We start from the raw sequence: 27859 nt of genomic DNA, 5'->3' as shown, positions 1-27859 counted from the left end.
GGGGCAGGCGCTACGTGCTGAAGATCTCGGACGACATCGGGAACCTGGGCGAGGTGCGGCTCCCCCTGCTGGGCTGCCTGGGCGTCTCCTGGGTCGTGGTCTTCCTCTGCCTCATCAAGGGTGTCAAGTCATCAGGAAAAGCAAGTAGACTGTCTGGCTCCTCCCCTCCCTAGGCCTGGCTCCTCCCTCTCCATAGCTCCTCCCCTCCTGGGCCTGGCTCCTCCCTCTCCATAGCTCCTCCCCTCCTGGGCCTGGCTCCTCCCTCTCCATAGCTCTTCCCGTCGGGCTGTGCATGGATCCAGAAGTCCAGTGCGACCCAGGGCTGGGTGCTGGCTGGAGCTGTGTGCTGCAGGGCTCCGGGAAATATTTTCACACGTGGGGACCGAAGCCACCCACCCCAGTAGCCCCAAGACCTCCCCGCCCATGGCCGAAGTCTGGAGCCTTGTTGCTCTGCAGGGGTGAAGCCCTCAGCTGCCCCGCTCCCCCCACTATGGTCCTGGGTTTTTATGGCACGTGGGGGGGTACCAGTCCTTCCCTCCAGAGCCGGCCCCATGACCCCACTACCTCTGGGCTGCAGGCCCCGGCTCTGCCCAGCGTGCCCCAACACAGGCGCCGGGGGAGACTCCGCCTGGGGGGCTGAGCCTGCATGGCACCTGCGCCTGGCTGCGTTGGCGACGGAGCGGCTGGGGCTCCCTGGGGCCAGCGCCCGGCTCCGCGGCTCTGGCAGTGCCGGCTCAGAGCCCCACGTCTCCGCCAGCACAGCTCCTACCGCGAGCCCTGTGCCAGGCGGTGCCCCTGTGCCGTGCCAGGCCCTTGCAGCCCCCCTGTCTGAAGCAGCTGGGCGCAGGCCTCGTCCACGGTGCCGCCAGGGTGCCCCGGGGAGCTCTGCCGGCACGGAGCCTGCCTCCAGGTGGCACAGAGAACGGCCGCTGAGCCGGGATCCGGGGCAGCCCCCGCGTGGGCAGGGCCAGGGCGGCGAGGCTGAGCCGTGGCTCCGTCCGTCCGCCCGCCAGGTGGTGTACTTCACAGCCACCTTCCCCTACGTGGTGCTCACCATCCTCTTCGTGCGCGGCATCACCCTGGAGGGCGCCGCCACCGGGATCGCCTACTACCTGACGCCCCAGTGGGACAAGATCCTGGACGCCAAGGTGGGTCTGAGCCGGGGACGCGCCGGGCGGGGGGCTCTGCCCTTCCCTGGGCACGGGAGTCTTGAGGAGGCTGCGTTGGATCCCTCGCTCCCTGTCCCCAGCCCTGCTGGTGACCACCCCCCCCGACCCACAGCCCCTGCCCCCCAGCCCGCCGGTGCCCCTGACTCCCGCCCCGCAGCCCCTGCCCCCCAGCCCTGCTGGTGACCACGCCCCCGACCCACAGCCCCTGCCCCCCAGCCCTGCCGGTGCCCCTGACTCCCGCCCCGCAGCCCCTGCCCCCCAGCCCTGCTGGTGACCACCCCCCCGACCCACAGCCCCTGCCCCCCAGCCCTGCCGGTGCCCCTGACTCCCGCCCCGCAGCCCCTGCCCCCCAGCCCTGCCGGTGCCCCTGACTCCCGCCCCGCAGCCCCTGCCCCCCAGCCCTGCTGGTGACCACCCCCCCCGACCCACAGCCCCTGCCCCCCAGCCCTGCCGGTGCCCCTGACTCCCGCCCCGCAGCCCCTGCCCCCCAGCCCTGCTGGTGACCACCCCCCCGACCCACAGCCCCTGCCCCCCAGCCCTGCCGGTGCCCCTGACTCCCGCCCCGCAGCCCCTGCCCCCCAGCCCTGCCGGTGCCCCTGACTCCCGCCCCGCAGCCCCTGCCCCCCAGCCCTGCTGGTGACCACCCCCCCCGACCCACAGCCCCTGCCCCCCAGCCCTGCCGGTGCCCCTGACTCCCGCCCCGCAGCCCCTGCCCCCCAGCCCTGCTGGTGACCACCCCCCCCGACCCACAGCCCCTGCCCCCCACCCCGCCAGTGCCCCTGACTCCCGCCCCACAGTCCCTGCCCCCCAGCCCTGCTGGTGCCCCTGACTCCCGCCCCGCAGCCCCTGCCAGCCCAGCCCTGCCGGTGCCCCTGACTCCTGCCCCGCTGCCCCTGCCAGCCCAGCCCTGCCGGTGCCCCTGACTCCTGCCCCACAGCCTCTGCCCCCCAGCCCTGCCAGTGCCACTGACTCCCACCCCGCTGCCCCTGCCAGCCCTGCGCCCCCAGCCCTGCCGGTGCCCCTCACTCCCATCCCACAGCCCCTGCCAGCCCAGCCCTGCCCCTCACCCCTGACAATGCCCCCCACTCCTGCCCCATAGCCCCTGCCAGCCCAGCCCTGCCCCTCACCCCTGACGATGCCCCCCACTCCTGCCCCATAGCCCCTGCCAGTGCGGCCCTGAGCCATCTGTGGCTGCCAACCCCAGCAGTGTGGAGTGGGGTGACCCTGGGCTGGGCTCCTGCCCGTCCCTCTGGGCCAGTGGTAACCTCTCTGTGTCTGCCAGGTCTGGGGAGACGCTGCCTCCCAGATCTTCTACTCCCTGGGCTGCGCCTGGGGCGGGCTCATCACCATGGCCTCCTACAACAAGTTCCACAACAACTGCTACAGGTGAGCGGCCCACCTGCTGGGACACGCCCTCCCAGCCCCGCCTGGCCACGCCTACTGACCCCCCCGCCTGGCCACGCCTACTGACCCCCCCCGCCTGGCCACGCCCACTGACTCCCACCCTCCCCCCGGCCACGCCCCCTGACTCCCACCCCTGCCTGGCCACGCCCACTGACTCCCACCCCTGCCTGGCCACGCCCACTGACTCCCAGCCCCCGCCTGGCCACGCCCACTGACTTCCCGCTCTCCCCCGGCCACGGCCCCTGACTCTCAGCCCCTGCCTGGCCATGCCCCCTGAATCCCAGCCCCCACCTGGCCACGCCCCCTGACTCCCACCCCTGCCTGGCCACGCCCACTGACTCCCAGCCCCTGCCTGGCCACGTCCACTGACTCCCCCCTCTCCCCCGGCCACGGCCCCTGACTCTCAGCCCCTGCCTGGCCACGCCCCCGACTCCCAGCCCCTGCCTGGCCACGCCCAGTGACTCCCACCCCCCGCCTGGCCACACCCCCTGACTCCCACCCCTGCCTGGCCACGCCCCCTGACTCCCACCCCTGCCTGGCCACACCCCCTGCCTGCCAACGCCCCCTGCCCATTCTCTGACTCACCTGCCCTGCAGGGACAGCATCATCATCAGCATCACCAACTGCTCCACCAGCGTCTACGCCGGCTTCGTCATCTTCTCCATCCTGGGCTTCATGGCCCAGCACCTGGGCGTGGACGTCTCCCAGGTGGCCGACCACGGGCCCGGCCTGGCCTTCGTGGCCTACCCCGAGGCCCTGACGCTGCTGCCCATCTCGCCCCTCTGGTCCGTCCTCTTCTTCTTCATGCTCATCCTGCTGGGGCTGGGCACACAGGTACCAGCGCCCGCCGGCGGGCAGGGCAGGGGCCCCAGGGATGGGGAGGGCAGCAGAGGGTGGGGAGGGCAGAGGGGGTGGCAAGGGGCAGCAGCAGAGCCAGGGCAGGGGCAGGGGGCAGCCGGCAGAGCCAGGGGCAGGGCAGGAAGCAGGTGGCAGAGCCAGGGGCAGGGCAGGAGGCAGCCGGCAGAGCCAGGGGCAGGGCAGGGGGCAGCCGGCAAAGCCAGGGGCAGGGCAGGAAGCAGGTGGCAGAGCCAGGGGAGGGGCAGGGGGCAGCCGGCAGAGCCAGGGGCAGGGCAGGGGGCAGCTGGCAGAGCCAGGGGCAGGGCAGGAGGCAGGTGGCAGAGCCAGGGGCAGGGCAGGGGGCAGCCGGCAGAGCCAGAGGCAGGGCAGGGGGCAGGCGGCAGAGCCAGGGGCAGGACGGGGCAGCCGGCAGAGCCAGGGGCAGGGCAGGAGGCAGCCGGCAGAGCCAGGGGCAGGGCAGGGGGCAGCCGGCAGAGCCAGGGGCAGGGCAGGGGGCAGCCGGCAGAGCCAGGGGCAGGGCAGGGGGCAGCTGGCAGAGCCAGGGGCAGGGTAGGAGGCAGCCGGCAGAGCCAGGGGCAGGGCAGGAGGCAGCCGGCAGAGCCAGGGGCAGGACAGGGGGCAGCCGGCAGAGCCAGGGGCAGGGTAGGAGGCAGCCGGCAGAGCCAGGGGCAGGGCAGGGGGCAGCCGGCAGAGCCAGGGCAGGAGGCAGACGGCAGAGCCAGGAGCAGGGCAGGGGGCAGGTGGCAGAGCCAGGGGCAGGGCAGGGGGCAGCTGGCAGAGCCAGGGGCAGGGCAGGGGGCAGCCGGCAGAGCCAGGGGCAGGGCAGGGGGCAGCCGGCAGAGCCAGGGGCAGGGCAGGGGGCAGCCGGCAGAGCCAGGGGCAGGGGCAGGGCAGGGGGCAGCCGGCAGAGCCAGGGGCAGGGCGGGGGGCAGCCGGCAGAGCCAGGGGCAGGGCGGGGGGCAGCCGGCAGAGCCAGGGGCAGGGCAGGGGGCAGACGGCAGAGCCAGAGGCAGGGCAGGGGGCAGCCGGCAGAGCCAGGGGCAGGACAGGGGGCAGCCGGCAGAGCCAGGGGCAGGACAGGGGGCAGCCGGCAGAGCCAGGGGCAGGGCAGGGGGCAGCCGGCAGAGCCAGGGGCAGGGCAGGGGGCAGCCGGCAGAGCCAGGGGCAGGGCAGGGGGCAGCCGGCAGAGCCAGGGGCACCATGCCCAGGCCTCGCACTGGCTGACGCTGGCTCCCGGCAGTTCTGCCTGCTGGAGACGCTGGTCACGGCCATCGTGGACGAGGTGGGCAACGACTGGATCATCCAGCGGAAGATGTTCGTGACGCTGGGCGTGGCCGTGGTGGGCTTCCTGCTGGGCATCCCACTCACCACCCAGGTAGGGCATGGGGCAGCCTGACCCCCCACTGTCCTTCCTGCCCCATCGCTCTGCGGAAGGGCTGGGGACCGTCCCCCCTTGCTCCGGCGTTCCGGACCCTGCCCGGGGTGGCTGTGGCGGGGCCGGGCGAGGCGACGCGGCGGGAGCAGAGCTGGGGCCCATGGCACTAGCAGCCGGCTCGCAGGTCCTGTGGCCTTGGCGCGGGCACGCTGGGCTTTGCCAGGGCTGTCGAGGGCCCTGTGCCTCGCCTGCCCCCTTCCTGCAGGGCCAGGCCGGGCGCCGTGGGCCCATGCAGTGCCGGGATAGGATAGCGTCCTGGCGGCAGTGCCAGGTGGTGCTAGGCAGCGATGCCCATGCTGGGTGGGGCTGGCAGTGTGTTACTGAGCAGTGGGGGAGGCCCCGGGCTCTGCCTCCCCCCCCCAGCCACAGCCAGACAGGTCTCCCAGCCGGCTGGGAGCAGGACCCCAGCGCCGCACAGACTGGTCAGCACAGGGACCAGGAGCAGCCAGGGCAGCCCACCCTGGGGAGAGGGGACCCCAGAGCCAGGGCCCTGCCCCCCTCCCTGCACCCTAAGCCAGTGAGACTGAACCCCCCCCCCCACACACACACGCATGCACAAGGCTCTTCTCCTGGCCTTTGCTGTCCCAGGGCACTGCTGGCCCCCTGGCCCGGCTCCAGGTTGCAAAGGGCATCGGCCTTGGTGCACGTGGGGGCCGCGGGGCAGCCTCACCTCAAATTCCCACCCTTAGCTAGCATCAGTCAGCGCCCAGGGAAACTGAGGCATGCGCACGGGGTTACTCTAGGACGGTAGCGCTCATGTTCACCAGAAAGTGAGTAAAATCCCTGCCGAGTCAGGCATCCGTGCCAAGCCGCAGTGGTCCTGCGGATGTTTTCCAGCCATGTGTGGAATGCATTTTGTGCCATGCACTAATGCATGTGCAGACGTGGACCACAGGAGACACAGGCTGTGGGCTGTGGGTGTGCTGCCAATCTGCTGGGCGGCGGTTGAATCTCTCCTGGTGCCCGCCCCAGCGCTCTGCTCACAGGGAGCCTGCCAGACAGGGATGGCGGTGCCAGGCCCCAGTGCCAGGCGGCCATGCCAAGGCCAGGAAGGAGGGCAGTGCCAGGCAGGGCTGGTGGTGCCCAGGCTGTCCCGCTCTGACCCCTGCTCTCCCCAGGCCGGGATATACTGGCTCCTGCTGATGGACAATTACGCTGCCAGCTTCTCCCTGGTCGTCATCTCCTGCATCATGTGCGTCTCCATCATGTACATCTACGGTAGGTCCCCAGCGCCATGGCAACCGTGCCACAGGTGGGGTACCTGGCCTGCCAGGAGCCAATGGGAACCCAGCTTGTGCAGACCCCAGCGCCAGCAGGAACAGGCTGCGCTCGGATGGGCTGGCCCACAGCGGGGAGAGGGCGCCAGGATGCGCGGGTTCTGGCCTGGCTGAGGGAGCAGGGTCTAGTGGTTAAAGCAATGGGGGTTGGGTGCCCAGGACGCTCGGGTTCTGGCCCGGCTGAGGGAGCAGGGTCTAGTGGTTACAGCAATGGGGGTTGGGTGCCCAGGACGCTCGGGTTCTGGCCCGGCTGAGGGAGCAGGGTCTAGTGGTTACAGCAATGGGGGTTGGGTGCCCAGGACGCTCGGGTTCTGGCCCGGCTGAGGGAGCAGGGTCTAGTGGTTACAGCAATGGGGGTTGGGTGCCCAGGACGCTCGGGTTCTGGCCCGGCTGAGGGAGCAGGGTCTAGTGGTTACAGCAATGGGGGTTGGGTGCCCAGGACGCGCGGGTTCTGGCCCGGCTGAGGGAGCAGGGTCTAGTGGTTACAGCAATGGGGGGTTGGGTGCCCAGGACGCTCGGGTTCTGGCCCGGCTAGGGGAGCAGGGTCTAGTGGTTAAAGCAATGGGGGTTGGGTGCCCAGGACGCTCGGGTTCTGGCCCGGCTGAGGGAGCAGGGTCTAGTGGTTACAGCAATGGGGGGTTGGGTGCCCAGGACGCTCGGGTTCTGGCCCGGCTAGGGGAGCAGGGTCTAGTGGTTAAAGCAATGGGGGTTGGGTGCCCAGGACGCTCGGGTTCTGGCCCGGCTGAGGGAGCAGGGTCTAGTGGTTACAGCAATGGGGGTTGGGTGCCCAGGACGCTCGTGTTCTGGCCCGGCTAGGGGAGCAGGCTCTAGTGGTTAAAGCAATGGGGGTTGGGTGCCCAGGACGCTCGGGTTCTGGCCCGGCTGAGGGAGCAGGGTCTAGTGGTTACAGCAATGGGGGTTGGGTGCCCAGGACGCTCGGGTTCTGGCCCGGCTGAGGGAGCAGGGTCTAGTGGTTACAGCAATGGGGGTTGGGTGCCCAGGACGCGCGGGTTCTGGCCCGGCTGAGGGAGCAGGGTCTAGTGGTTACAGCAATGGGGGTTGGGTGCCCAGGACGCTCGTGTTCTGGCCCGGCTAGGGGAGCAGGCTCTAGTGGTTAAAGCAATGGGGGTTGGGTGCCCAGGACGCTCGGGTTCTGGCCCGGCTGAGGGAGCAGGGTCTAGTGGTTACAGCAATGGGGGTTGGGTGCCCAGGACGCTCGTGTTCTGGCCCGGCTAGGGGAGCAGGGTCTAGTGGTTAAAGCAATGGGGGTTGGGTGCCCAGGACGCTCGGGTTCTGGCCCGGCTGAGGGAGCAGGGTCTAGTGGTTACAGCAATGGGGGTTGGGTGCCCAGGACGCTCGGGTTCTGGCCCGGCTGAGGGAGCAGGGTCTAGTGGTTACAGCAATGGGGGTTGGGTGCCCAGGACGCTCGGGTTCTGGCCCGGCTGAGGGAGCAGGGTCTAGTGGTTACAGCAATGGGGGTTGGGTGCCCAGGACGCGCGGGTTCTGGCCCGGCTGAGGGAGCAGGGTCTAGTGGTTACAGCAATGGGGGGTTGGGTGCCCAGGACGCTCGGGTTCTGGCCCGGCTAGGGGAGCAGGGTCTAGTGGTTAAAGCAATGGGGGTTGGGTGCCCAGGACGCTCGGGTTCTGGCCCGGCTGAGGGAGCAGGGTCTAGTGGTTACAGCAATGGTGGTTGGGTGCCCAGGACGCTCGTGTTCTGGCCCGGCTAGGGGAGCAGGGTCTAGTGGTTAAAGCAATGGGGGTTGGGTGCCCAGGACGCTCGGGTTCTGGCCCGGCTGAGGGAGCAGGGTCTAGTGGTTACAGCAATGGGGGTTGGGTGCCCAGGACGCTCGGGTTCTGGCCCGGCTGAGGGAGCAGGGTCTAGTGGTTACAGCAATGGGGGTTGGGTGCCCAGGACGCTTGGGTTCTGGCCCGGCTAGGGGAGCAGGGTCTAGTGGTTAAAGCGGGGGGAAAGGAGGGGAGCTGGGCGCCCAGGATGCCTGGGTTCTGTTTCCATTTGGTCCCTGTGGGGTGACGCCTGAGCCCCCCCCCCCCCGGGTACTGGTGAGGGCAGGGGCAGGCCGGGGACACTGTAAGGTGGGGGCTGAGGCTGCAGCAGCTGGCCACGCGTGAGGGAGGCAGCAGCCCTGGGTGCCGGCCTGGCACAACGTGAGGGCTGGGCGTGGCTGTTCCCTGCCTGGCTCCAGGTCCCCCGGGGGGAGGGGTGGATGCGCCCAGGGACATTGACCCCCCCCCGCGCTGGGGGGGCTGCCCAAGTGACACCCTGCCTGCGCCCCCAGGGCATCGGAACTACTTCAGGGACATTGAGATGATGCTGGGCTTCCCGCCCCCCCTCTTCTTCCAGATCTGCTGGAGATTCTTCTCGCCCGCCATCATCTTCGTAAGCGCGCAGCCCGGCTCGGGTGCCAGCCCGTGGGGGCGGGGGTGGGGGCGGGGGCGTGCCAGCCCGTGGGGGGCGGGAGGGGCAGGGGCGTGCTAGCCCGTTGGGGGCGGGAGGGGCAGGGGCGTGCCAGCCCATTGGGGGCGGGAGGGGCAGGGGCGTGCTAGCCCGTTGGGGGCGGGAGGGGCAGGGGCGTGCCAGCCCGTTGGGGGCGGGAGGGGCAGGGGCGTGCTAGCCCGTTGGGGGCGGGGGCAGGGGCGTGCCAGCCCGTGGGGACGGGGGCAGGGGTGAAGGTTTGCTTGGCTGTAGCCTCAGGACGCCGCCAGCCCTGCTCCTGCTTCTCGGAGGGAGTGTGACGGCGCGTCGGGCCCCCCGATCCTGCACCCCCCGTGACGGCGCGTCGGGCCCCCCGATCCTGCACCCCCCGTGACGGCGCGTCGGGCCCCCCGATCCTGCACCCCCCGTGACGGCGCGTCGGGGCCCCCCGATCCTGCACCCCCCGTGACGGCGCGTCGGGCCCCCCGATCCTGCACCCCCATAGCAGCCAGAACAGACTCTGCCAGCAGTAGAAGGGGTGGGGGGTTTATTGCTCCCCCCGGACACAGCCCAGCACAGACGTGATGGGGACACAGGAGTCAGGGCTGGGATGCCTCAGCCCCCTTGGGGTGGGGGGTCCAGCTGGAGGGAGCAGGCATGGCTGGGGGCTGGCTGTGGCCGGGGGGGCTAGCAGAATGTGGAGCAGGTAGGTTTGGGGCCCATGAGTCAGCCCCCAGCAGGGGGGGCATGGGCAGGCCTGGGGGGCCCAGCTGAGCCCCACTCCCGCTTCTGTGCCCCCCAGTTCATCCTGGTGTTCACGGTCATCCAGTACCAGCCCATCTCCTACAACACCTACGTCTACCCGCCCTGGGCCATCGGCATCGGGTTCCTCATGGCGCTGTCCTCTGTGCTCTGCATCCCGGTGTACGCCGCCTACCGGCTCTGCCGCGCCGAGGGCGACTCGCTGCTCCAGGTGGGGGCTCTAGGCCCCACTGCTGCTGTGGGGCGGGCTCTGGGCCCTGGCCAGCAAAGACCCCCCAAGCTGTGCCCCGGCAGGGGTTGAACCTGCCCTGGGGGCTGGGAGCCAGGCCTCCTGTGCTCTGGCCTCAGCTCCGGGGGGGTAGGGGAGGGCAGCGGGATCTAATGGGTAGAGTGGGGGCTGGGAGCCAGGACTCCTGGGCTATGTCTACACTGGCGGGTTCTTGTGCAAGAACTTTTGCACAAGACCACGTCCACGTGCTTTTGCACAAGAGCACCCATGGCGGTGTGGACGCTCTTCTGTGCAAGAAAGCTCCGCTGGCCCCACTCTTGCGCACGAGAGCGCACACGTGTTAGACGCGAGCGTAGCTCTCGCGCAGGACGCCCTCTCTTCCCACGCGTTACTGGAACCCGCCGGTGCAGACGTAGCCCTGCCTAGGGGGGTCGTGGGGGCTGGCGGGTTGACTTGGCGCCTCCTTCCCTGGGCCCCTCAGGCCTGGCCGAGTGTCCGGCTGCCCTCCGCTTGGGGTCGGTGTGGGGCAGAGGTGGCCAACCCGAGGGCTGCGGGTGGCTGGTGGCCTGGGGGCACAGGGCCATGGCCCGTGGCGGAGCTAACACCCCTTCTCCCTCTCTCTAGCGTTTGAAAAACGCCACCAAGCCCAGCCAGGACTGGGGCCCGGCGCTGGCCGAGCACCGGACCGGGCCCTACGCCCCGGCCCCCACGGCCCGCCTGGAGGTGCAGCCGCTGAACCCCGAGAAGCTGCGGAGCGAGGACCTCGCCCTCCCCGTGCAGGGCAGCAACGGCTCAGCCCACAGCCAGGACTCCAGACTGTGACCCGGCGCCCACCCCTGCGCCCCCCACCCACCCTGCCCGGTGCCACACCACAGTGCCCCCTGCTGGGGGAGCCAGGCTGCACCGGGTGCCACCGGGGGTCCCTGTCTGTGTGTCCCCGCCCCCGCCCCTCCCCCGGTGTGTGACCCTCATGTTTACAGTATGGGCCCCGCAGCCGGCAGGAGGGGAGCGGCTGCCAGGCCCCAGCCTGCCCCCGGTGGCGCCACTCGGCAAGGGCTGAAGGCACCGTGGAGGGCGTGCGGACCTGGGCAGAGCGGCAGGAGCCGGGGGGCAGCTTTGCCCAGTGTGTGACGGGGGTAGAGCAATGCCAGGGCCCAAGTGGCCCGGTGGGGGGGGGGGGGCGAGCTGCCATGTGGCCCAAGGGGCCCAGGCAACCCCCACAGGCCGCACAGATGGGGCCCAGGAGTGGCCGCCAGGAGGAATCGAGCCCCATTGCAGTGGGGCAGCAGCACAGAGTCAGTGGGGCTGGAGGCAAAGCCAAGAGCCTGCAGGGGTGGAGGGGGGGGGTGGGTCTGTCAGGTGCCGTGGGGGCTGGACGGCAGGAACTGGATCAGAGTAGTCCAGCCCTTTCCTCTGCCCCCCCCCCCCCCCCGGGCCTTCCCCACCCGGCTGGCCAAAGGGGGAGGGAGCTGCTGCTGGGGGGGGCACAGTTGTGCAGAGGGTCAGAGCCAGGGCCGTGTCTGGGGCAGGCAGGGGGCAGCCCCACATTGGGCACGAGCGTGCCTGGCAGAAAGCGTACACCTGCCCCAGGTATGGCCAAGCCCTAGGGTGGCACCCTGGCCAGCCGGCGCCCCTGGCAGCTGCCCCCGCGCACTCAGAACTGGAGAGCAGAGGGGCTGTAGGGCAGGACGGGGGGGGGCTCCCCTTTGCCACAGCTCACGCCCACAAGCACTGCTGCCATGGTACACGCATGGCACACGCACTGCCACAACACGCCTGGTCCACGCACTCCTCCCGTGTTACACGCATGGCACACGCACTGCTGCCACGACACGCATGGCACAAGCACTGCTCCATGTTACACGCATGGTCCGCGCACTGCTGCCACGGCACACACATGGCACAAGCACTGCTCCCATGTTACATGCATGGTCCATGCACTGCTGCCACGGCACACGCATGGCACAAGCACTGCTCCCATGTTACATGCATGGTCCATGCACTGCTGCCACGGCACACGCATGGCACAAGCACTGCTCCCATGTTACACGCACTGCTGCCACGGCACACGCATTGGCACAAGCACTGCTCCCATGTTACACGCATGGTCCGCGCACTGCTGCCACGGCACACACATGGCACGTACTGCTGCCATGGCACATGCATGGTATACACACACACACACAGAGCGCCATGTTACACGCATTGTGCCCGTGTTACACACATGGCATACATGTGGCCACAGCACACGCAGTGCTGCTATGGTACATGCACAGACATGGCACACAGACATGTGACATGCACTGCTGCCACCACTGCTGCCACAGCACAAACGGTACGCGCACGGTTCCCCTGTTACATGCATGTCACATGCACTGCTGCCACAGTGCACACATAGCACACGCATGGCCCCACCGCTGCTGCCACGACACATGCACAGAGATGCTACATGTGCTGCTCCCCTGACACATGCACAGACACACTCTTCCCACCGCACATGTGCAGCCACGCATGGCCCATGCGCACGCGCTGTGCGCACACACACACACACACACACACACACGTTGCCTGGTGGCACGGGGCTGGGCTGGGCTCAGCGTGTGCCTAGTGCAGTGCCCTGCAGAAGCAGCAGTGGGGCCGGGTCCCAGTGCCAGCCGCCAGCCAGGGCAGGCCCCAGCAGGGGGGTGGAGGGTCAGGCCCTGCCCCACATGTGCTGGCAGGGTGGCAGACGGGCGTTGCTGGGCTCGCCCCAGGCCCCATGCAGGTGGGGAGCAGGCAGCTGGGGGCGGGGCAGTGCCCCAGCCTGTTGCTATGGAGACACATGAGGCCCCTGGAGCCCCTGGGCGCGGGGGGGGGGGGGGGGGAACTCCCTGCCCCCGACAGGCACGTCTCTCTGCCTCAGACAAGTATTAATGGCGGGTGGCTCCCTGTCCACAGCCCCCCAGGAAGCTGCCCCCCGCGTTGGGGTTGGCTCAGGCAGGCACTGGGCCCGGTCCCTGCCCCCGCCGGTCGCCCTGCCGTGCCTGAGGCGGGCAGGGGGCACGTGGCGCCCTGGGGTGGCTCAGGCCACGGGGAAGGCGTTTGGTGGGGCTTGGGCAGGGGCCACGGGCAGCAAAGCCACGGATGCACGGCTGGGGAAGGTGCCACGGGGGGGCCTGTGGAGCCCAGAGGGCACCTCTCCCCGGGCGCCACGCCCGGCCCCACGCCGACAGCGCTGCACTACTTCCTGCATGGATCCTGTGCCCCGCCCTCGCCCCTCGGATATTAGCACTACGGAGCTGGGCCCGGGCCACGCCCGGCGTCGAGGTTTCACGTCTGATAGAGTTTAATGAAATTTCTATTCCTGCGTCCGCGTGCTGGCTGCGTTTCTGGGGGGAGCGAGCGGGGCCCCTGGCACTGCCCGCCCTGGCGCAGCGGGGTCCTCCACAGCCGGTCCCAGCCCCACAGCCCAGGCCCCCAAGCCAGCCTGGGGTTGGGAGACCCAGCACCTGCCCCCCGGCGGCCCATCTGCCCAGAGGCAGGAGCACCGCAAGGTGCCAGTGGGTAGGCAGCTGCCCGCCCTGCCCACGCAGGGGGCAGCCAGGAGGGGGCGCTGCCCAGTACCAGGTGCAGGGAGCTGATGCCAGGGAAAGGGGCCGGGCCCTCCAGGAGGGCAGGAGCCAACTGGAAGGAACTGGAGCTAGAGTGGGGGACCCCCCATGCCCGACTGTCCTGCCCTAGCCAGGCGCCTGGCAGCCCAGCAGCCTCAGGCGGCGGCAGGAGATGGGGCGTGGCGGCGGGCGCTGCTCCGTGGGAGGCGAGGGGAGGAAGGCCAGGCTGCAGGCCGGGCCGGCAGGAGGGGCCCCGGCTCCCCGCGGTGCTGCGCCCCGGTCCTGGCACTCAGCACTGCCGTCTGTCTGTCCTTGCCCACTGGCCCAGCCCCGGCGCCCCCTGGCCAGGCTGCCCAGAGAGGGGGGCACTGGGCCCGTGGCGCTGCCTGGGGCTGACGGTGCCGGCCCCAGCCGGGACCAAGTGGGTGCCAGGCCGGGGCAGACGCTGGCCGGTGCAGGGCTCCCCAAGCCCTCGGGGCAGCTGCAGAGCCAGGAGACAGGGCAGTTAGCAGGGCACGGCCGGGACGCCCACCCCACAGCCCAGCCCGGGAAAAGCCCTGGGAGCAGGATCCGGCCATGCCCCACCCCTAAGCGCCCGCCAGCCTGCAGAGCCCAGCAACGGGCCCCCTGCACGCACCACGGCCATGCCCCACCCGCTGCCCCCCAGGTTCCCAGCCAGCCCCCCACTTCCACCCTCTGCCCCCCGGGGTCCCAGCCAGCCCCCCACTCCCACCTGCTGCCCCCCGGGTTCCCAGCCAGCCCCCCACTCCCACCTGCTGCCCCCAGGTTCCCAGCCAGCCCCTCACTTCCACCCTCTGCCCCCCGGGGTCCCAGCCAGCCCCCCACTCCCACCCGCTGCACCCCGGGTTCCCAGCCAGCCCCCCACTCCCACCCTCTGCCCCCCAGGGTCCCAGCCAGCCCCCCACTCCCACCCGCTGCCCCCCAGGTTCCCAGCCAGCCCCCCACTCCCACCCTCTGCCCCCCGGGGTCCCAGCCTGCCCCCCACTCCCACCCTCTGCCCCCCAGGGTCCCAGCCAGCCCCCCACTCCCACCCTCTGTCCTAGGTTCCCAGCCTGCCCACCCGCTCCCACTCGCTGCCCCCCAGGGTCCCAGCCTGCCCCCCCCACTCCCGCCCTCTGCCCCCCGGGGTCCTAGCCAGCCCCCCTGCTCCCACCCGCTGCCCCAGGGTCCCAGCGTGCCCCCCGCTCCCGCCCTCTGCCCTCCAGGGTCCCAGCCAGCCCCCCCTCTGCCCCCCAGGGTCCCAGCCTGCCCCCCCGCTCCCACCCGCTGCCCCAGGGTCCCAGCCAGCCCCCCACTCCCGCCCTCTGCCCCCCAGGGTCTCAGCCTGCCCCCCCCACTCCTGCTCGCTGCCCCCCAGGATCCCAGCCTGTCCCACCCACTCCTGCCCGCTGCCCCCCGGGATCCCAGCCAGCCCCCTACTCCCACCCTCTGCCCCAGGGTCCTAGCCTGCCTCTTACTCCCACCCTCCGCCCCCCGAGGTCCCAGCTGGCCCCCTACTCCCGCCCTCTGTCCTGGGGGCTCAGCCTGCCCCCCACTCCCACCCGCTGCCCCCCGGGATCCCAGCCGCCCCCCCCCACTCCCACCCACTGCCCCTGGGGTCCCAGCCGGCCCCCTATTCCTGCCCACTACCCCTAGGATCTACAGCCCTGACAGTGACCCCCCATCTCTGGTGCCCCCTCAATGCCAGACCTGAGGGGCTTGAACGGGCTGAGAGTCAGGGCTCCCCATGGGCCAGCCCTCCTGAAGGGGCTTACCTGGGCTGCCAGGGGGGTGCAGGCCCAGGGCGCTGGTCCCCTGGGCAGAAGCCAGGCCCGGGCTCAGACTGGCCCTGCTGCAGGTCCCGCTCCATGGCTCGCCTCTGCTCCTGCAGCTCTGTGCACAGGGGAGGGGCTGCTGAGAGGCCTGACCTGCCCCCCACCCACTGGGGTGCAGCCCTGCAGGGCACTGAGCAAGGAGGAGCTCTGCCGGCCTGCGGCTCCTCTTCCTCAGAGCCACTAGCACAGCTGGCTCCTGGCTGCCGCACGCACGTCCCTCCCCAGAGCCAGCTGCATCTCCAGGCTGGGGACATGGCCCGGCAGCCTGACCAGGGCAGGCAGGCTGGGCACTCCCCGCAAGGCCCCCCAGGAGGAGGGTGGGCCCCTTACCAGCCATGGTTGGCTCCTGCGCCGGCTGCATGGGCCCCGTGGTGGCTCCGTGTTCCTCCTCCAGGCAGCGCTGGGGAGAGGCAGAGATTCAGAGCCCAGCCTGGCCCACTGCCCCTGGCCTGCAGAGAGGCACCTTTGTTGTTGTAGGGTCTCTCCCGCCCCACGCCCGGGACTGCCTGCAGCACGTTCCTCCAGGGGGCTGGCCCTGGCCCCTGCTGCAGCACTGCCCGGAAAAGGCTGGTGAAGCATTTCCCCACATACGCTGGGCTCGCCACCCCCGCCCAGAGCCAGAGAAGCCAGGAGTCCTGGTTCCCCCTCACCCCCCCGCTCTAACCACTAGTGCCCACTCCCCGCCCAGGGCCAGGAATGGGACCCAGGAGTCCTGGTTCCCCCTCACCCCCCCCCGCTCTAACCACTAGTGCCCACTCCCCGCCCAGGGCCAGGAATAGGACCCAGGAGTCCTGGTTCCCCCTCACCCCCCCGCTCTAACCACTAGTGCCCACTCCCCGCCCAGGGCCAGGAATAGGACCCAGGAGTCCTGGTTCCCCCTCACCCCCCCCCGCTTTACCACTAGTGCCCACTCCCCGCCCAGGGCCAGGAATGGGACCCAGGAGTCCTGGTTCCCCCTCACCCCCCCGCTCTAACCACTAGTGCCCACTCCCCGCCCAGGGCCAGGAATAGGACCCAGGAGTCCTGGTTCCCCCTCACCCCCCCGCTCTAACCACTAGTGCCCACTCCCCGCCCAGGGCCAGGAATAGGACCCAGGAGTCCTGGTTCCCCCTCACCCCCCCGCTCTAACCACTAGTGCCCACTCCCCGCCCAGGGCCAGGAATAGGACCCAGGAGTCCTGGTTCCCCCTCACCCCCCCGCTCTAACCACTAGTGCCCACTCCCCGCCCAGGGCCAGGAATAGGACCCAGGAGTCCTGGTTCCCCCTCTCCCCCCCCGCTCTAACCACTAGTGCCCACTCCCCGCCCAGGGCCAGGAATAGGACCCAGGAGTCCTGGTTCCCCCTCTCCCCCCCCGCTCTAACCACTAGTGCCCACTCCCCGCCCAGGGCCAGGAATGGGATCCAGGAGTCCTGGTTCCCCCTCACCCCCCCGCTCTAACCACTAGTGCCCACTCCCCGCCCAGGGCCAGGAATGGGACCCAGGAGTCCTGGTTCCCCCTCTCCCCCCCCCCCGCTCTAACCACTAGTGCCCACTCCCCGCCCAGGGCCAGGAATGGGACCCAGGAGTCCTGGTTCCCCCTCACCCCCCCGCTCTAACCACTAGTGCCCACTCCCCGCCCAGGGCCAGGAATGGGACCCAGGAGTCCTGGTTCCCCCTCTCCCCCCCCGCTCTAACCACTAGTGCCCACTCCCTGCCCAGGGCCAGGAATAGGACCCAGGAGTCCTGGTTCCCCCTCACCCCCCCCGCTCTAACCACTAGTGCCCACTCCCCGCCCAGGGCCAGGAATGGGACCCAGGAGTCCTGGTTCCCCCTCTCCCCCCCCCCCGCTCTAACCACTAGTGCCCACTCCCCGCCCAGGGCCAGGAATGGGACCCAGGAGTCCTGGTTCCCCCTCACCCCCCCGCTCTAACCACTAGTGCCCACTCCCCGCCCAGGGCCAGGAATGGGACCCAGGAGTCCTGGTTCCCCCTCACCCCCCCGCTCTAACCACTAGTGCCCACTCCCAGCCCAGGGCCAGGAATAGGACCCAGGAGTCCTGGTTCCCCCTCACCCCCCCGCTCTAACCACTAGTGCCCACTCCCAGCCCAGGGCCAGGAATAGGACCCAGGAGTCCTGGTTCCCCCTCACCCCCCCCGCTCTAACCACTAGTGCCCACTCCCCGCCCAGGGCCAGGAATGGGACCCAGGAGTCCTGGTTCCCCCTCACCCCCCCGCTCTAACCACTAGTGCCCACTCCCCGCCCAGGGCCAGGAATGGGACCCAGGAGTCCTGGTTCCCCCTCTCACCCCCCCCGCTCTAACCACTAGTGCCCACTCCCCGCCCAGGGCCAGGAATAGGACCCAGGAGTCCTGGTTCCCCCTCACCCCCCCGCTCTAACCACTAGTGCCCACTCCCCGCCCAGGGCCAGGAATAGGACCCAGGAGTCCTGGTTCCCCCTCACCCCCCCCGCTCTAACCACTAGTGCCCACTCCCCGCCCAGGGCCAGGAATGGGACCCAGGAGTCCAGGTTCAAAACATTGTTCCTGCCCCAAGCTCTACCCACTTGCCCATGCTGCCCCCCAATCCCTCCTGCAGATCTTGCTCTGAGAGCTGACATGGGCGGGGGGGCGGGGGTGGCTGCCCGGGACTGGGCCGCCCCGACCCCAGGCATCCCGCAGCCCCCCAGGACAGCTCTCCTGCAGCGCCCCCCCTTAGTGCAGCCAGTGCCGGAGACCTGCGGGCACCAGCTCAGCCAGCCAACCACAAGGGGGCCGCGATGGCCCCTGTGAGCACCCTGCTGTGGGGCCAGCCCCAGACCCTCCCACCCACGGGTCCCGGGAGCCTGCGCTGCTGGGGAGGGGCCGGGAGCTGCACGTCTGGCTTCTCCCCAGCCCCTGCCTGGAGCATCTCCCCAGCTGCCGCCTGCACCGGGGCGGGAGGGCCCCCCCCCCCCCGGCCCTGTGGGGCTCTGTTGGCAGGGCCGGGGCAGGTGGCTCCGAGGGGCGCCGCAGCTCAGGGCCCTACCTGCAGGTGGCAGACGTGTCTCTCCAGGGCCTGGCACTCTTCCTCCAGCAGGGCCCTGGCAGAAGGGGGGGTTAGGGGGCACCAGGGGCATGGGAACGAGGGGGCCAGGTCAAGGGTCCTGGGCACCCCCCCCCCCCCCCGCGCTTGGGCATGTGCCCCTCCCAGCTCCTCTCTCACCAGGGGCCAGAGTGAACCCGCTTCCCAGGGGCCCCAGCCCAGCCAGTGCCCCTCACTCCTGCCCCATAGCCCCTGCCGATGCCCTTCACTCCCACCCCACAGCTCCTGCCCCCCCACCCTGGGCTCCCCCAGCCCTGCCAGTGCCCCTCACTCCTGCCCCATAGCCCCTGCCGATGCCCTTCACTCCCACCCCACAGCTCCTGCCCCCCCACCCTGGGCTCCCCCAGCCCTGCCAGTGCCCCCCACTGCTGCCCCCCCACCCTGGGCTCCCCCAGCCCTGCCGGTGCCCCCCACTGCTGCCCCCCCCACCCTGGGCTCCCCCAGCCCAGCCAGTGCCCCTCACTCCTGCCCCATAGCCCCTGCCGATGCCCTTCACTCCCACCCCACAGCTCCTGCCCCCCCACCCTGGGCTCCCCCAGCCCTGCCAGTGCCCCTCACTCCTGCCCCATAGCCCCTGCCGATGCCCTTCACTCCCACCCCGCAGCTCCTGCCCCCCCACCCTGGGCTCCCCCAGCCCTGCCGGTGCCCCCCACTATTGCCCCCCCACCATAGGCTCCCCCACTGCTGCCCCCACACCCTGGGATCCCCCAGCCCTGCCGGTGCCCCCCACTATTGCCCCCACCCTAGGCTCCCCCACTGCTGCCCCCGCACCCTGGGATCCCCCAGCCCTGCCGGTGCCCCCCACTATTGCCCCCCCACCATAGGCTCCCCCACTGCTGCCCCCACACCCTGGGATCCCCCAGCCCTGCCGGTGCCCCCCACTATTGCCCCCACCCTAGGCTCCCCCACTGCTGCCCCCGCACCCTGGGATCCCCCAGCCCAGCCAGTGCCCCTCACTCCTGCCCCATAGCCCCTGCCGATGCCCTTCACTCCCACCCCACAGCTCCTGCCCCCCCACCCTGGGCTCCCCCAGCCCTGCCAGTGCCCCCCACTGCTGCCCCCCCACCCTGGGCTCCCCCAGCCCTGCCGGTGCCCCCCACTGCTGCCCCCCCACCCTGGGCTCCCCCAGCCCAGCCAGTGCCCCTCACTCCTGCCCCATAGCCCCTGCCGATGCCCTTCACTCCCACCCCGCAGCTCCTGCCCCCCCACCCTGGGCTCCCCCAGCCCTGCCAGTGCCCCCCACTGCTGCCCCCCCACCCTGGGCTCCCCCAGCCCTGCCGGTGCCCCCCACTGCTGCCCCCCCACCCTGGGCTCCCCCAGCCCAGCCAGTGCCCCTCACTCCTGCCCCATAGCCCCTGCCGATGCCCTTCACTCCCACCCCGCAGCTCCTGCCCCCCCACCCTGGGCTCCCCCCACCCTGCGGGTGCCCCCCACTATTGCCCCCCCACCATAGGCTCCCCCACTGCTGCCCCCGCACCCTGGGATCCCCCAGCCCTGCCTGTGCCCCCCACTATTGCCCCCACCCTAGGCTCCCCCACTGCTGTCCCCCTACCCTGGGCTCCCCCAGCCCTGCCGGTGCCCCCCACTGCTGCCCTGCAGCCCCAGTCCCTCCCCCCAGCTCTACCAGGACCCTCACTTGCCAGGGTGCCCTGAGGGGAGCTGGGTGGGTTCCTGGGAGCAGAGGGGCAGAGACGCGGCCGTGAGCAGCACTCTGAGCCCGAGAAGCCCCCTGGAGTCCTGCACCGGGGCTGGGCTGGGCTGGGCGGAGGCTCTGCCAGTCCCTGGCTCACTTACCGGAGCTGGGCCCGAGCCTGATGGATGCGGGAGACGCTCAGCTTGTCCTTGAGGGGCTCCAAGTGGTGGACGAGGCTGGCTGGGCTGGGGCAGAGCAGAGACAGGGCTTGCCAGGGGCCATGCCCAGATGGGAGGGAGGTAGGGAAGGGAGCAGCACCCCCTATGGGAGCCTGGCTGACAGCGCAGGCTTGTCTGCCTATCCTGAGGCGGGGAGTTCCACAGGCCCACAGACCTGGGCCTGGCAGAGGTTGCTAGTGAGTGGGCAGGGCCGGGGGCCAGGAAGGGGATGGCAGGGCCTGGGGGAAGCAGCGTGTGTGTTGGGGGGGGGACCCACACTCCCACTATCGCCAGAGCACCAGGAGCTGGGGGAGGGGAGCTGGCGGAGCCAGACAGCAGAGTGCCGAATCTCGGGCACCCTTTTCTGAGCATTCTGGTGCAGCGCAGCTGTCTGGACGTGGCGTACCATGCACGGCGGGGCAGGGGCATGCGGGGACGGAGGGGTGCCCAGCGCCAGGGGGCTGCGATGCAGGAGCCAGGATCCAGCACACACTAGCCGGCCCCCACCCCCCAGGAGCGCTGCCCAGTGCCCCAGGTCCAGGACAGAGGCGCAGGAGGGCCCAGATACCAGTGACAGGCCCATGGCTGGCTGACGAGCAGAGGGGCAGAAGCAGCGGGCACCGTGCCCGGGCACAGACCCACCTGGGGCTGGTGGTGCCAGACAGGCCTCCATCCTGTCCCGCCGGCTCCCCTCCAGCGCTCGGCCCCAAGGCGAAGCTGACCACGTGGGGGCTGTACTTGGCAATGGCCCCGGCTGTGTCCCTGTGGCAGAGACATGGCATGAGCCCCCTGCCCTGGGCCGGGCCCTGGGGGGCTGGGCTAAGGAGCCCATGGGGGGGGGCTCTGGTGCCTAAGGAGCAGGCCCAGGCGGCATGAAGAGCTGGCGTACGAGGCGGGCATTGGGGTGCCCCTGAGCAGGGACCCGGGCTCCAGCCAGGTGATGCCCAGGGCAGAGGGTCCAGAGCTGCTCAGGCTGACAGATGGGCACAGAGAGCCGGTGGCAATGGGAAGGACCAGGCGTCCTGCTGCCTGGTGGGGTCCCCAGTGCCCAGCGTGTTCCCGGGCACCTCGCTCAGCTGCGGGCTCCCTGCACGTGACCCTCAGCCGGCCCAAGCTGCATCCTGCACTGCCGGGGGAGGGGCTGCCCAGGTGCCCAGCTGGCTAAGGCCCTGCCAAGTGCTGCTGGGCTGGCACAGAGAAGGAAGGAACTTCGGATCCCTGGCCCCAGGCAGAGAGATACAGCCAGCCACGAGTGCAGCCACGCGGGCCGGCCGGGCTCAGCTCCCCACGCAGGGCCAGCCACGAACGCAGCCACGCGGGCCGGCCGGGCTCAGCGCCCCACGGCACGGCCAGCCATGAGCGCAGCCACGCAGGCCGGCCGGGCTCAGCGCCCCACGGCACGGCCAGCCACGAGCGCAGCCACGCAGGCCGGCCGGGCTCAGCACCCCACGGCACGGCCAGCCACGAGCGCAGCCACGCGGGCCGGCCGGGCTCAGCTCCCCACGCAGGGCCAGCCACGAATGCAGCCACGCGGGCCAGCTGGGCTCAGCGCCCCACGGTACGGCCAGCCACGAGCGCAGCCACGCAGGCCGGCCGGGCTCAGCTCCCCACGGCACGGCCAGCCACGAGCGCAGCCACGCAGGCCGGCCGGGCTCAGCTCCCCACGGCAGGGCCAGCCACGAACGCAGCCACGCAGGCCGGCCGGGCTCAGCTCCCCACGCAGGGCCAGCCACGAACGCAGCCACGCGGGCCGGCTGGGCTCAGCGCCCCACGGTACGGCCAGCCACGAGCGCAGCCACGCGGACCGGCCGGGCTCAGCACCCCATGGCACGGCCAGCCACAAACGCAGCCACACAGACCGGCCGGGCTCAGTGCCCCACGGTACGGCCAGCCACGAACGCAGCAATGCGGACTGGCCAGGCCCAGCTCCCCACGCAGGGCCAGCCACGAGCGCAGCCACGCGGACCGGCCGGGCTCAGCGCCCCACGGCACGGCCAGCCACGAGCGCAGCCACGCGGACCGGCCGGGCTCAGCGCCCCACGGCATGGCCAGCCACGAGCGCAGCCACGCAGACCGGACGGGCCCAGTGCCCCACGCAGGGCCAGCAGCGAGCGCAGCAATGCAGACCAGCCAGGCCCAGCACCCCACGGCACGGCCAGCCATGAGCGCAGCCACGTGGACCGGCTGGGCTCAGCGCCCCACAGCATGGCCAGCCACGAGCGCAGCCACGCAGACCGGCCGGGCCCAGTGCCCCACGCAGGGCCAGCAGCGAGCGCAGCAATGCGGACCGGCCGGGCCCAGCGCCCCACGCAGGGCCAGCAGCGAGCGCAGCAATGCGGACCGGCCGGGCCCAGCGCCCCACGCAGGGCCAGCAGCAAGCGCAGCAATGCGGACCGGCCGGGCTCAGCGCCCCACGGCATGGCCAGCCACGAGCGCAGCCACGCAGACTGGCCGGGCCCAGTGCCCCACACAGGGCCAGCAGCGAGCGCAGCAATGCGGACCGGCCAGGCCCAGCACCCCACGCAGGGCCAGCAGCAAGCGCAGCAATGCGGACCGGCCGGGCCCAGCGCGCCACGCAGGGCCAGCAGCAAGCGCAGCAATGCGGACCGGCCGGGCTCAGTGCCCCACGGCATGGCCAGCCACGAGCGCAGCCACGCAGACTGGCCGGGCCCAGTGCCCCACGCAGGGCCAGCAGCGAGCGCAGCAATGCGGACCGGCCAGGCCCAGCACCCCACGCAGGGCCAGCAGCAAGCGCAGCCACGCGGACCGGCCGGGCCCAGTGCCCCACGCAGGGCCAGCCACGAGCGCAGCCACGCAGACCGGCCGGGCCCAGCGCCCCACGCAGGGCCAGCAGCAAGCGCAGCAATGCAGACCGGCCGGGCCCAGTGCCCCACGCAGGGCCAGCCACGAGCGCAGCCACGCGGACCGGCCGGGCCCAGCACCCCATGGCATGGCCAGCCACGAGCGCAGCCACGCGGACCGGCCGGGCCCAGCACCCCACGGCATGGCCAGCCGCGAGCGCAGCCACGCGGACCAGCCGGGCCCAGCGCCCCACGGCATGGCCAGCAGCGAGCGCAGCCACGCGGACCGGCCGGGCCCAGCGCCCCACGGCATGGCCAGCCACGAGCGCAGCCACGCGGACCGGCCGGGCCCAGCGCCCCACGGCATGGCCAGCCACGAGCGCAGCCACGCGGACCGGCCGGGCCCAGCGCCCCACGGCATGGCCAGCCACGAGCGCAGCCACGCGGACCGGCCGGGCCCAGCACCCCACGCAGGGCCAGCAGCAAGCGCAGCCACGCGGACCGGCCAGGCCCAGTGCCCCACGCAGGGCCAGCCACGAGCGCAGCCACGCGGACCGGCCGGGCCCAGCGCCCCACGGCATGGCCAGCCACGAGCGCAGCCACGCGGACCGGCCGGGCCCAGCGCCCCACGGCATGGCCAGCCACGAGCGCAGCCACGCGGACCGGCCGGGCCCAGCACCCCACGCAGGGCCAGCAGCAAGCGCAGCCACGCGGACCGGCCAGGCCCAGTGCCCCACGCAGGGCCAGCCACGAGCGCAGCCACGCAGACCGGCCGGGCCCAGCGCCCCACGCAGGGCCAGCAGCAAGCGCAGCCACGCGGACCGGCCAGGCCCAGTGCCCCACGCAGGGCCAGCCACGAGCGCAGCCACGCAGACCGGCCGGGCCCAGCGCCCCACGCAGGGCCAGCAGCAAGCGCAGCAATGCGGACCGGCCGGGCCCAGTGCCCCACGCAGGGCCAGCCACGAGCGCAGCCACGCGGACCGGCCAGGCCCAGCACCCCACGGCATGGCCAGCCACGAGCGCAGCCACGCGGACCGGCCGGGCCCAGCGCCCCACGGCATGGCCAGCCACGAGCGCAGCCACGCGGACCGGCCGGGCCCAGCGCCCCACGGCATGGCCAGCAGCGAGCGCAGCCACGCGGACCAGCCGGGCCCAGCACCCCACGGCATGGCCAGCCACGAGCGCAGCCACGCGGACCGGCCAGGCCCAGCACCCCACGGCATGGCCAGCCACGAGCGCAGCCACGCGGACCGGCCGGGCCCAGCGCCCCACGGCATGGCCAGCAGCGAGCGCAGCCACGCGGACCGGCCGGGCCCAGCACCCCACGGCATGGCCAGCCACGAGTGCAGCCACGCGGACCGGCCAGGCCCAGCACCCCACGGCATGGCCAGCCACGAGCGCAGCCACGCGGACCGGCCGGGCCCAGCGCCCCACGGCATGGCCAGCAGCGAGCGCAGCCACGCGGACCGGCCGGGCCCAGCGCTCCACACACCACCACTCCCAGAATTCCAGCTGGGGGCAAGAACCAGCTGCACACCCGGATTTAGGCAGGGTCCTCGGCTCCCTGCCCACGGTACTGGGGACAGTGCGGGATGCCCTCATCCCAAAGTGCCCCCCCATGCCCACTGGGCCATGCAGGTCTCATGGGGGGGGCAGCTCCCCACACACAGTACTACCAGGAAGGGCGGGGGACCCAGGCAGGCTGGTGGGGGGAGATGGGTTCCATTTCTGGGTGCTGAGCAGAGACAAGCCCCCCCCCCCCCCCCCCCCCACCGACATACATTGCAGGAGTCTGAGAAAGGGAAAGGTTCTGCAGCATTTCCATTAAGCGTTTGTGTGCCTCGGTTTCCCTTCCAGTGCCACTGCAGGGAAGCTGAGCCCAGAGACACAGGCCTGGGGGGAGGCTACAGGAAGGAATCAGAGCCCAGGGGTTCCCCACAGTGCGGCTGGCTTGGGCTGAGCAGGGCCGGCACACTGCAGACCCCTCCCAGACCGCGCCAGGGCTGGGTGGGCCACGCGGCTCAGCGCCCGCCCGGGTACCTGCCCTCCTCGGACGCCTTCTGCTGGAGGCCGAGCAGCAGCAGCCGGAGCTCCCGTCTCACCAGCTCCTTGAGGTGTGGGGGGGCCGTCAGGAGAGCCCAGGCCCCGTCCCCCTGCGGGGGGCACCAATCCAGCCTGGCACAAGCCGAGCGTGCCTCCTGCCACAGCTCCGCCAGGGTCGCCACCTAGGATGTGGGGCAGGAGAGGTGTTAGCTGGGAACGCAGCCCCCAGCCCCACGGCACTGCGCAGGGATCCGCGGGGGGGGGGGGGGGAAGCGCCTCCAGCTCTTCTGGCCCCTGTGCCTGTCTGCACCAGGAATGGGGACCCCCTGTGTGCACCCCCACCCCACGCCGGCCCCCCCAGCCCCAGTGGGGCAGGTGTGGGGGCGGGGCCTCCTCAGGTGGGGTAGGGGTGGGGGCGGGGCCTCACCTCCACATGTAGCTCCAAGCTGCGCTCCACCAGCTCTGCCCCCAGGATGCTCCTCACCTCGTGCCGCTCGCTGGGCCCCACCTGCTCCTCCACCAGGCTCCACAGGGGGGGCAGGGGCTGCCCGGTGCCGCCGGGGGCAGGGAGCATGGGGGCAGCGCCCGCTGCTGGGGGAGAGGGGAGGTCAGGCGGGCACGGCGGGGGCACCCCATCCTCAGGCTGAGCTCCAGCCCCCACAGTCCCCAGCACGTCCACCCCACAGCCCCTCTGCCGACACATCCACCCCACGGCCCCCTCCGCCCCTCCCCCAGCACGTCCACCCCACAGCCCCTCTGCCGACACATCCACCCCACGGCCCCCTCCGCCCCTCCCCCAGCACGTCCACCCCACGGCCCCTCTGCCGACACATCCACCCCACGGCCCCCTCCGCCCCTCCCCCAGCACGTCCACCCCACAGCCCCTCTGCCGACACATCCACCCCACGGCCCCCTCCGCCCACCCCCCAGCACATCCACCCCACGGCCCCTCTGCCAACACATCCACCCCACGGCCCCCTCCGCCCCTCCCCCAGCACGTCCACCCCACAGCCCCTCTGCCAACACATCCACCCCACGGCCCCCTCCGCCCACCCCCCAGCACATCCACCCCACGGCCCCTCTGCCAACACATCCACCCCACGGCCCCCTCCGCCCCTCCCCCAGCACGTCCACCCCACGGCCCCTCTGCCAACACATCCACCCCACGGCCCCCTCCGCCCCTCCCCCAGCACGTCCACCCCACGGCCCCTCTGCCAACACATCCACCCCACGGCCCCCTCCGCCCCTCCCCCAGCACGTCCACCCCACGGCCCCTCTGCCGACACATCCACCCCACGGCCCCCTCCGCCCCTCCCCCAGCACGTCCACCCCACAGCCCCTCTGCCGACACATCCACCCCACGGCCCCCTCCGCCCCTCCCCCAGCACATCCACCCCACGGCCCCTCTGCCAACACATCCACCCCACTGCCCCCTCCGCCCCTCCCCCAGCACGCCCACCCCACGGCCCCTCTGCCGACACGTCCACCCCACTGCCCCCTCCGCCCCTCCCCCAGCACGTCCACCCCACGGCCCCTCTGCCGACACATCCACCCCACGGCCCCCTCCGCCCCTCCCCCAGCACGTCCACCCCACGGCCCCCTCCGCCCCTCCCCCAGCACGTCCACCCCACGGCCCCTCCCCCGCGCACCGAACCCGCAGAGCCCAAGCAGGGGCCGGCTCCGCCCCTTCCAGCCTGGCGCTCGGCGCCCCGCCCCCCGTTGCCAGGGTAAACTCCTCGTCTCCATAGCGAGGTCCCGCCCCCCGCCAGCTCGGCCCCTTTAAAGGGGAAACGGCCAGAAAACGCCGGTGGGCCCCCCCTTGCCAAGGCGAGACTGGAAGAGACGGGGGCGCGGGGGGCCGGAGGGGGGCTGCAGGGGGCAGGCGCTGGGGGGCAGGGGGGTGAGGGGCCCGGGGGCAGGCGCTGGGGGGCAGGGGGGTGAGGGGCTCGGGGGCAGGCGCTGGGGGGCAGGGGAGGGTGAGGGGCCCGGGGGCAGGCGCGGGGGGCAGGGGGGTGAGGGGCTCGGGGGCAGGCGCTGGGGGGCAGGGGAGGGTGAGGGGCTCGGGGGCAGGCGCGGGAGGCAGGGGGGTGAGGGGCTCGGGGGCAGGCGCGGGGGGCAGGGGAGGGTGAGGGGCTCGGGGGCAGGCGCGGGGGGCAGGGGGGTGAGGGGCTCGGGGGCAGGCGCTGGGGGGCAGGGGGGTGAGGGGCCCGGGGGCAGGCGCGGGGGGCAGGGGGGTGAGGGGCTCGGGGGCAGGCGCTGGGGGGCAGAGGAGGGTGAGGGGCTCGGGGGCAGGGGAGGGTGAGGGGCTCGGGGGCAGAGGAGGGTGAAGGGCCCGGGGGCAGGGGAGGGTGAGGGGCTCGGGGGCAGGCGCTGGGGGGCAGGGGAGGGTGAGGGGCCCGGGGGCAGGCGCGGGGGGCAGGGGGGTGAGGGGCTCGGGGGCAGGCGCTGGGGGGCAGGGCAGGGTGAGGGGCCCGGGGGCAGGGGGGTGAGGGGCTCGGGGGCAGGCGCGGGGGGCAGGGGCGTGAGGGGCTCGGGGGCAGGCGCTGGGGGGCAGGGGAGGGTGAGGGGCTCGGGGGCAGGCGCTGGGGGGCAGGGGGGTGAGGGGCTCGGGGGCAGGCGCGGGGGGCAGGGGGTGAGGGGCTCGGGGGCAGGCGCTGGGGGGCAGGGAAGGGTGAGGGGCTCGGGGGCAGGCGCGGGGGGCAGGGGAGGGTGAGGGGCTCGGGGGCAGGCGCTGGGGGGCAGGGGGGTGAGGGGCCCGGGGGCAGGCGCGAGGGGCAGGGGGGTGAGGGGCTCGGGGGCAGGCGCTGGGGGGCAGAGGAGGGTGAGGGGCCCGGGGGCAGGGGGGTGAGGGGCTCGGGGGCAGGCGCTGGGGGGCAGGGGAGGGTGAGGGGCCCGGGGGCAGGCGCTGGGGGGCAGGGGAGGGTGAGGGGCCCGGGGGCAGGCGCGGGGGGCAGGGGGGTGAGGGGCTCGGGGGCAGGCGCTGGGGGGCAGGGGAGGGTGAGGGGCCCGGGGGCAGGCGCTGGGGGGCAGGGGGGTGAGGGGCTCGGGGGCAGGCGCTGGGGGGCAGGGGAGGGTGAGGGGCCCGGGGGCAGGCGCGGGGGGCAGGGGGGT

General features: G+C 72.4%; 2 protein-coding genes across 8 annotated transcripts in view; one reads left to right on the top strand and one right to left on the bottom strand.

Annotated features, from left to right (window-relative positions):
- SLC6A9 (solute carrier family 6 member 9) overlaps positions 1-11875 on the top strand; it is a 52410-nt gene extending 40535 nt beyond the window's left edge. For all 3 annotated transcript variants that reach the window (XM_075935793.1, XM_075935794.1, XM_075935795.1), the window contains exons 6-14: positions 8-140; positions 1014-1148; positions 2452-2555; positions 3170-3407; positions 4672-4806; positions 5985-6084; positions 8441-8541; positions 9380-9550; positions 10193-11875. In XM_075935793.1, coding sequence (XP_075791908.1) covers positions 8-140; positions 1014-1148; positions 2452-2555; positions 3170-3407; positions 4672-4806; positions 5985-6084; positions 8441-8541; positions 9380-9550; positions 10193-10390 — 1315 coding nt within the window. In that variant the 3' untranslated portion in view covers positions 10391-11875. The remainder of the gene's footprint in view (positions 1-7; positions 141-1013; positions 1149-2451; positions 2556-3169; positions 3408-4671; positions 4807-5984; positions 6085-8440; positions 8542-9379; positions 9551-10192) is intronic.
- A 1000-nt stretch (positions 11876-12875) lies between these two features.
- Positions 12876-26500, bottom strand: CCDC24 (coiled-coil domain containing 24). Of its 5 annotated transcripts, none has more exons than XM_075935800.1 (9): positions 26398-26500; positions 25176-25336; positions 24746-24930; positions 20547-20666; positions 19848-19931; positions 17997-18051; positions 15324-15393; positions 14934-15051; positions 12876-13639 (listed from the first exon to the last, which is right to left on the bottom strand). In XM_075935800.1, the coding sequence occupies exons 1-9, from the start codon at positions 26492-26494 to the stop codon at positions 13285-13287; spliced, it is 1245 nt and encodes a 414-aa protein (XP_075791915.1). In that variant the 5' UTR covers positions 26495-26500; the 3' UTR covers positions 12876-13284. The 5 variants fall into 5 exon arrangements, with proteins under 5 accessions (XP_075791915.1, XP_075791911.1, XP_075791912.1 ...); XM_075935796.1 differs by lacking the exon at positions 26398-26500 and adding an exon at positions 25558-25661 and having other exon boundaries at positions 24750-24930; XM_075935797.1 differs by lacking the exons at positions 17997-18051; positions 26398-26500 and adding an exon at positions 25558-25661.
- Positions 26501-27859: the final 1359 nt, after the last annotated feature.

The sequence above is a fragment of the Pelodiscus sinensis genome, chromosome 9, assembly GCF_049634645.1.
Source record: "Pelodiscus sinensis isolate JC-2024 chromosome 9, ASM4963464v1, whole genome shotgun sequence".
Classification (NCBI taxonomy): Eukaryota; Metazoa; Chordata; order Testudines; family Trionychidae; genus Pelodiscus; species Pelodiscus sinensis.
Note: the sequence above shows the minus strand (reverse complement) of the source record. Positions and strands in the feature narration are given on the sequence as shown.

What these genes read in the sequence shown, in the direction of transcription:
- CCDC24 (XM_075935799.1), bottom strand. Translation starts at nt 25,451, where the DNA reads ATGTGTCGGCAGAGGGGCTGTGGGGTGGACGTGCTGGGGACTGTGGGG. An exon ending in TCTGGCACCACCAGCCCCAG is followed by an intron (nt 19,932 to 20,546) that starts GTGGGTCTGTGC and finishes GCTCTGCCCCAG; the next exon opens with CCCAGCCAGCCTCGTCCACC. An exon ending in GCAGGAGCCAACCATGGCTG is followed by an intron (nt 15,052 to 15,323) that starts GTAAGGGGCCCA and finishes CCCTGTGCACAG; the next exon opens with AGCTGCAGGAGCAGAGGCGA.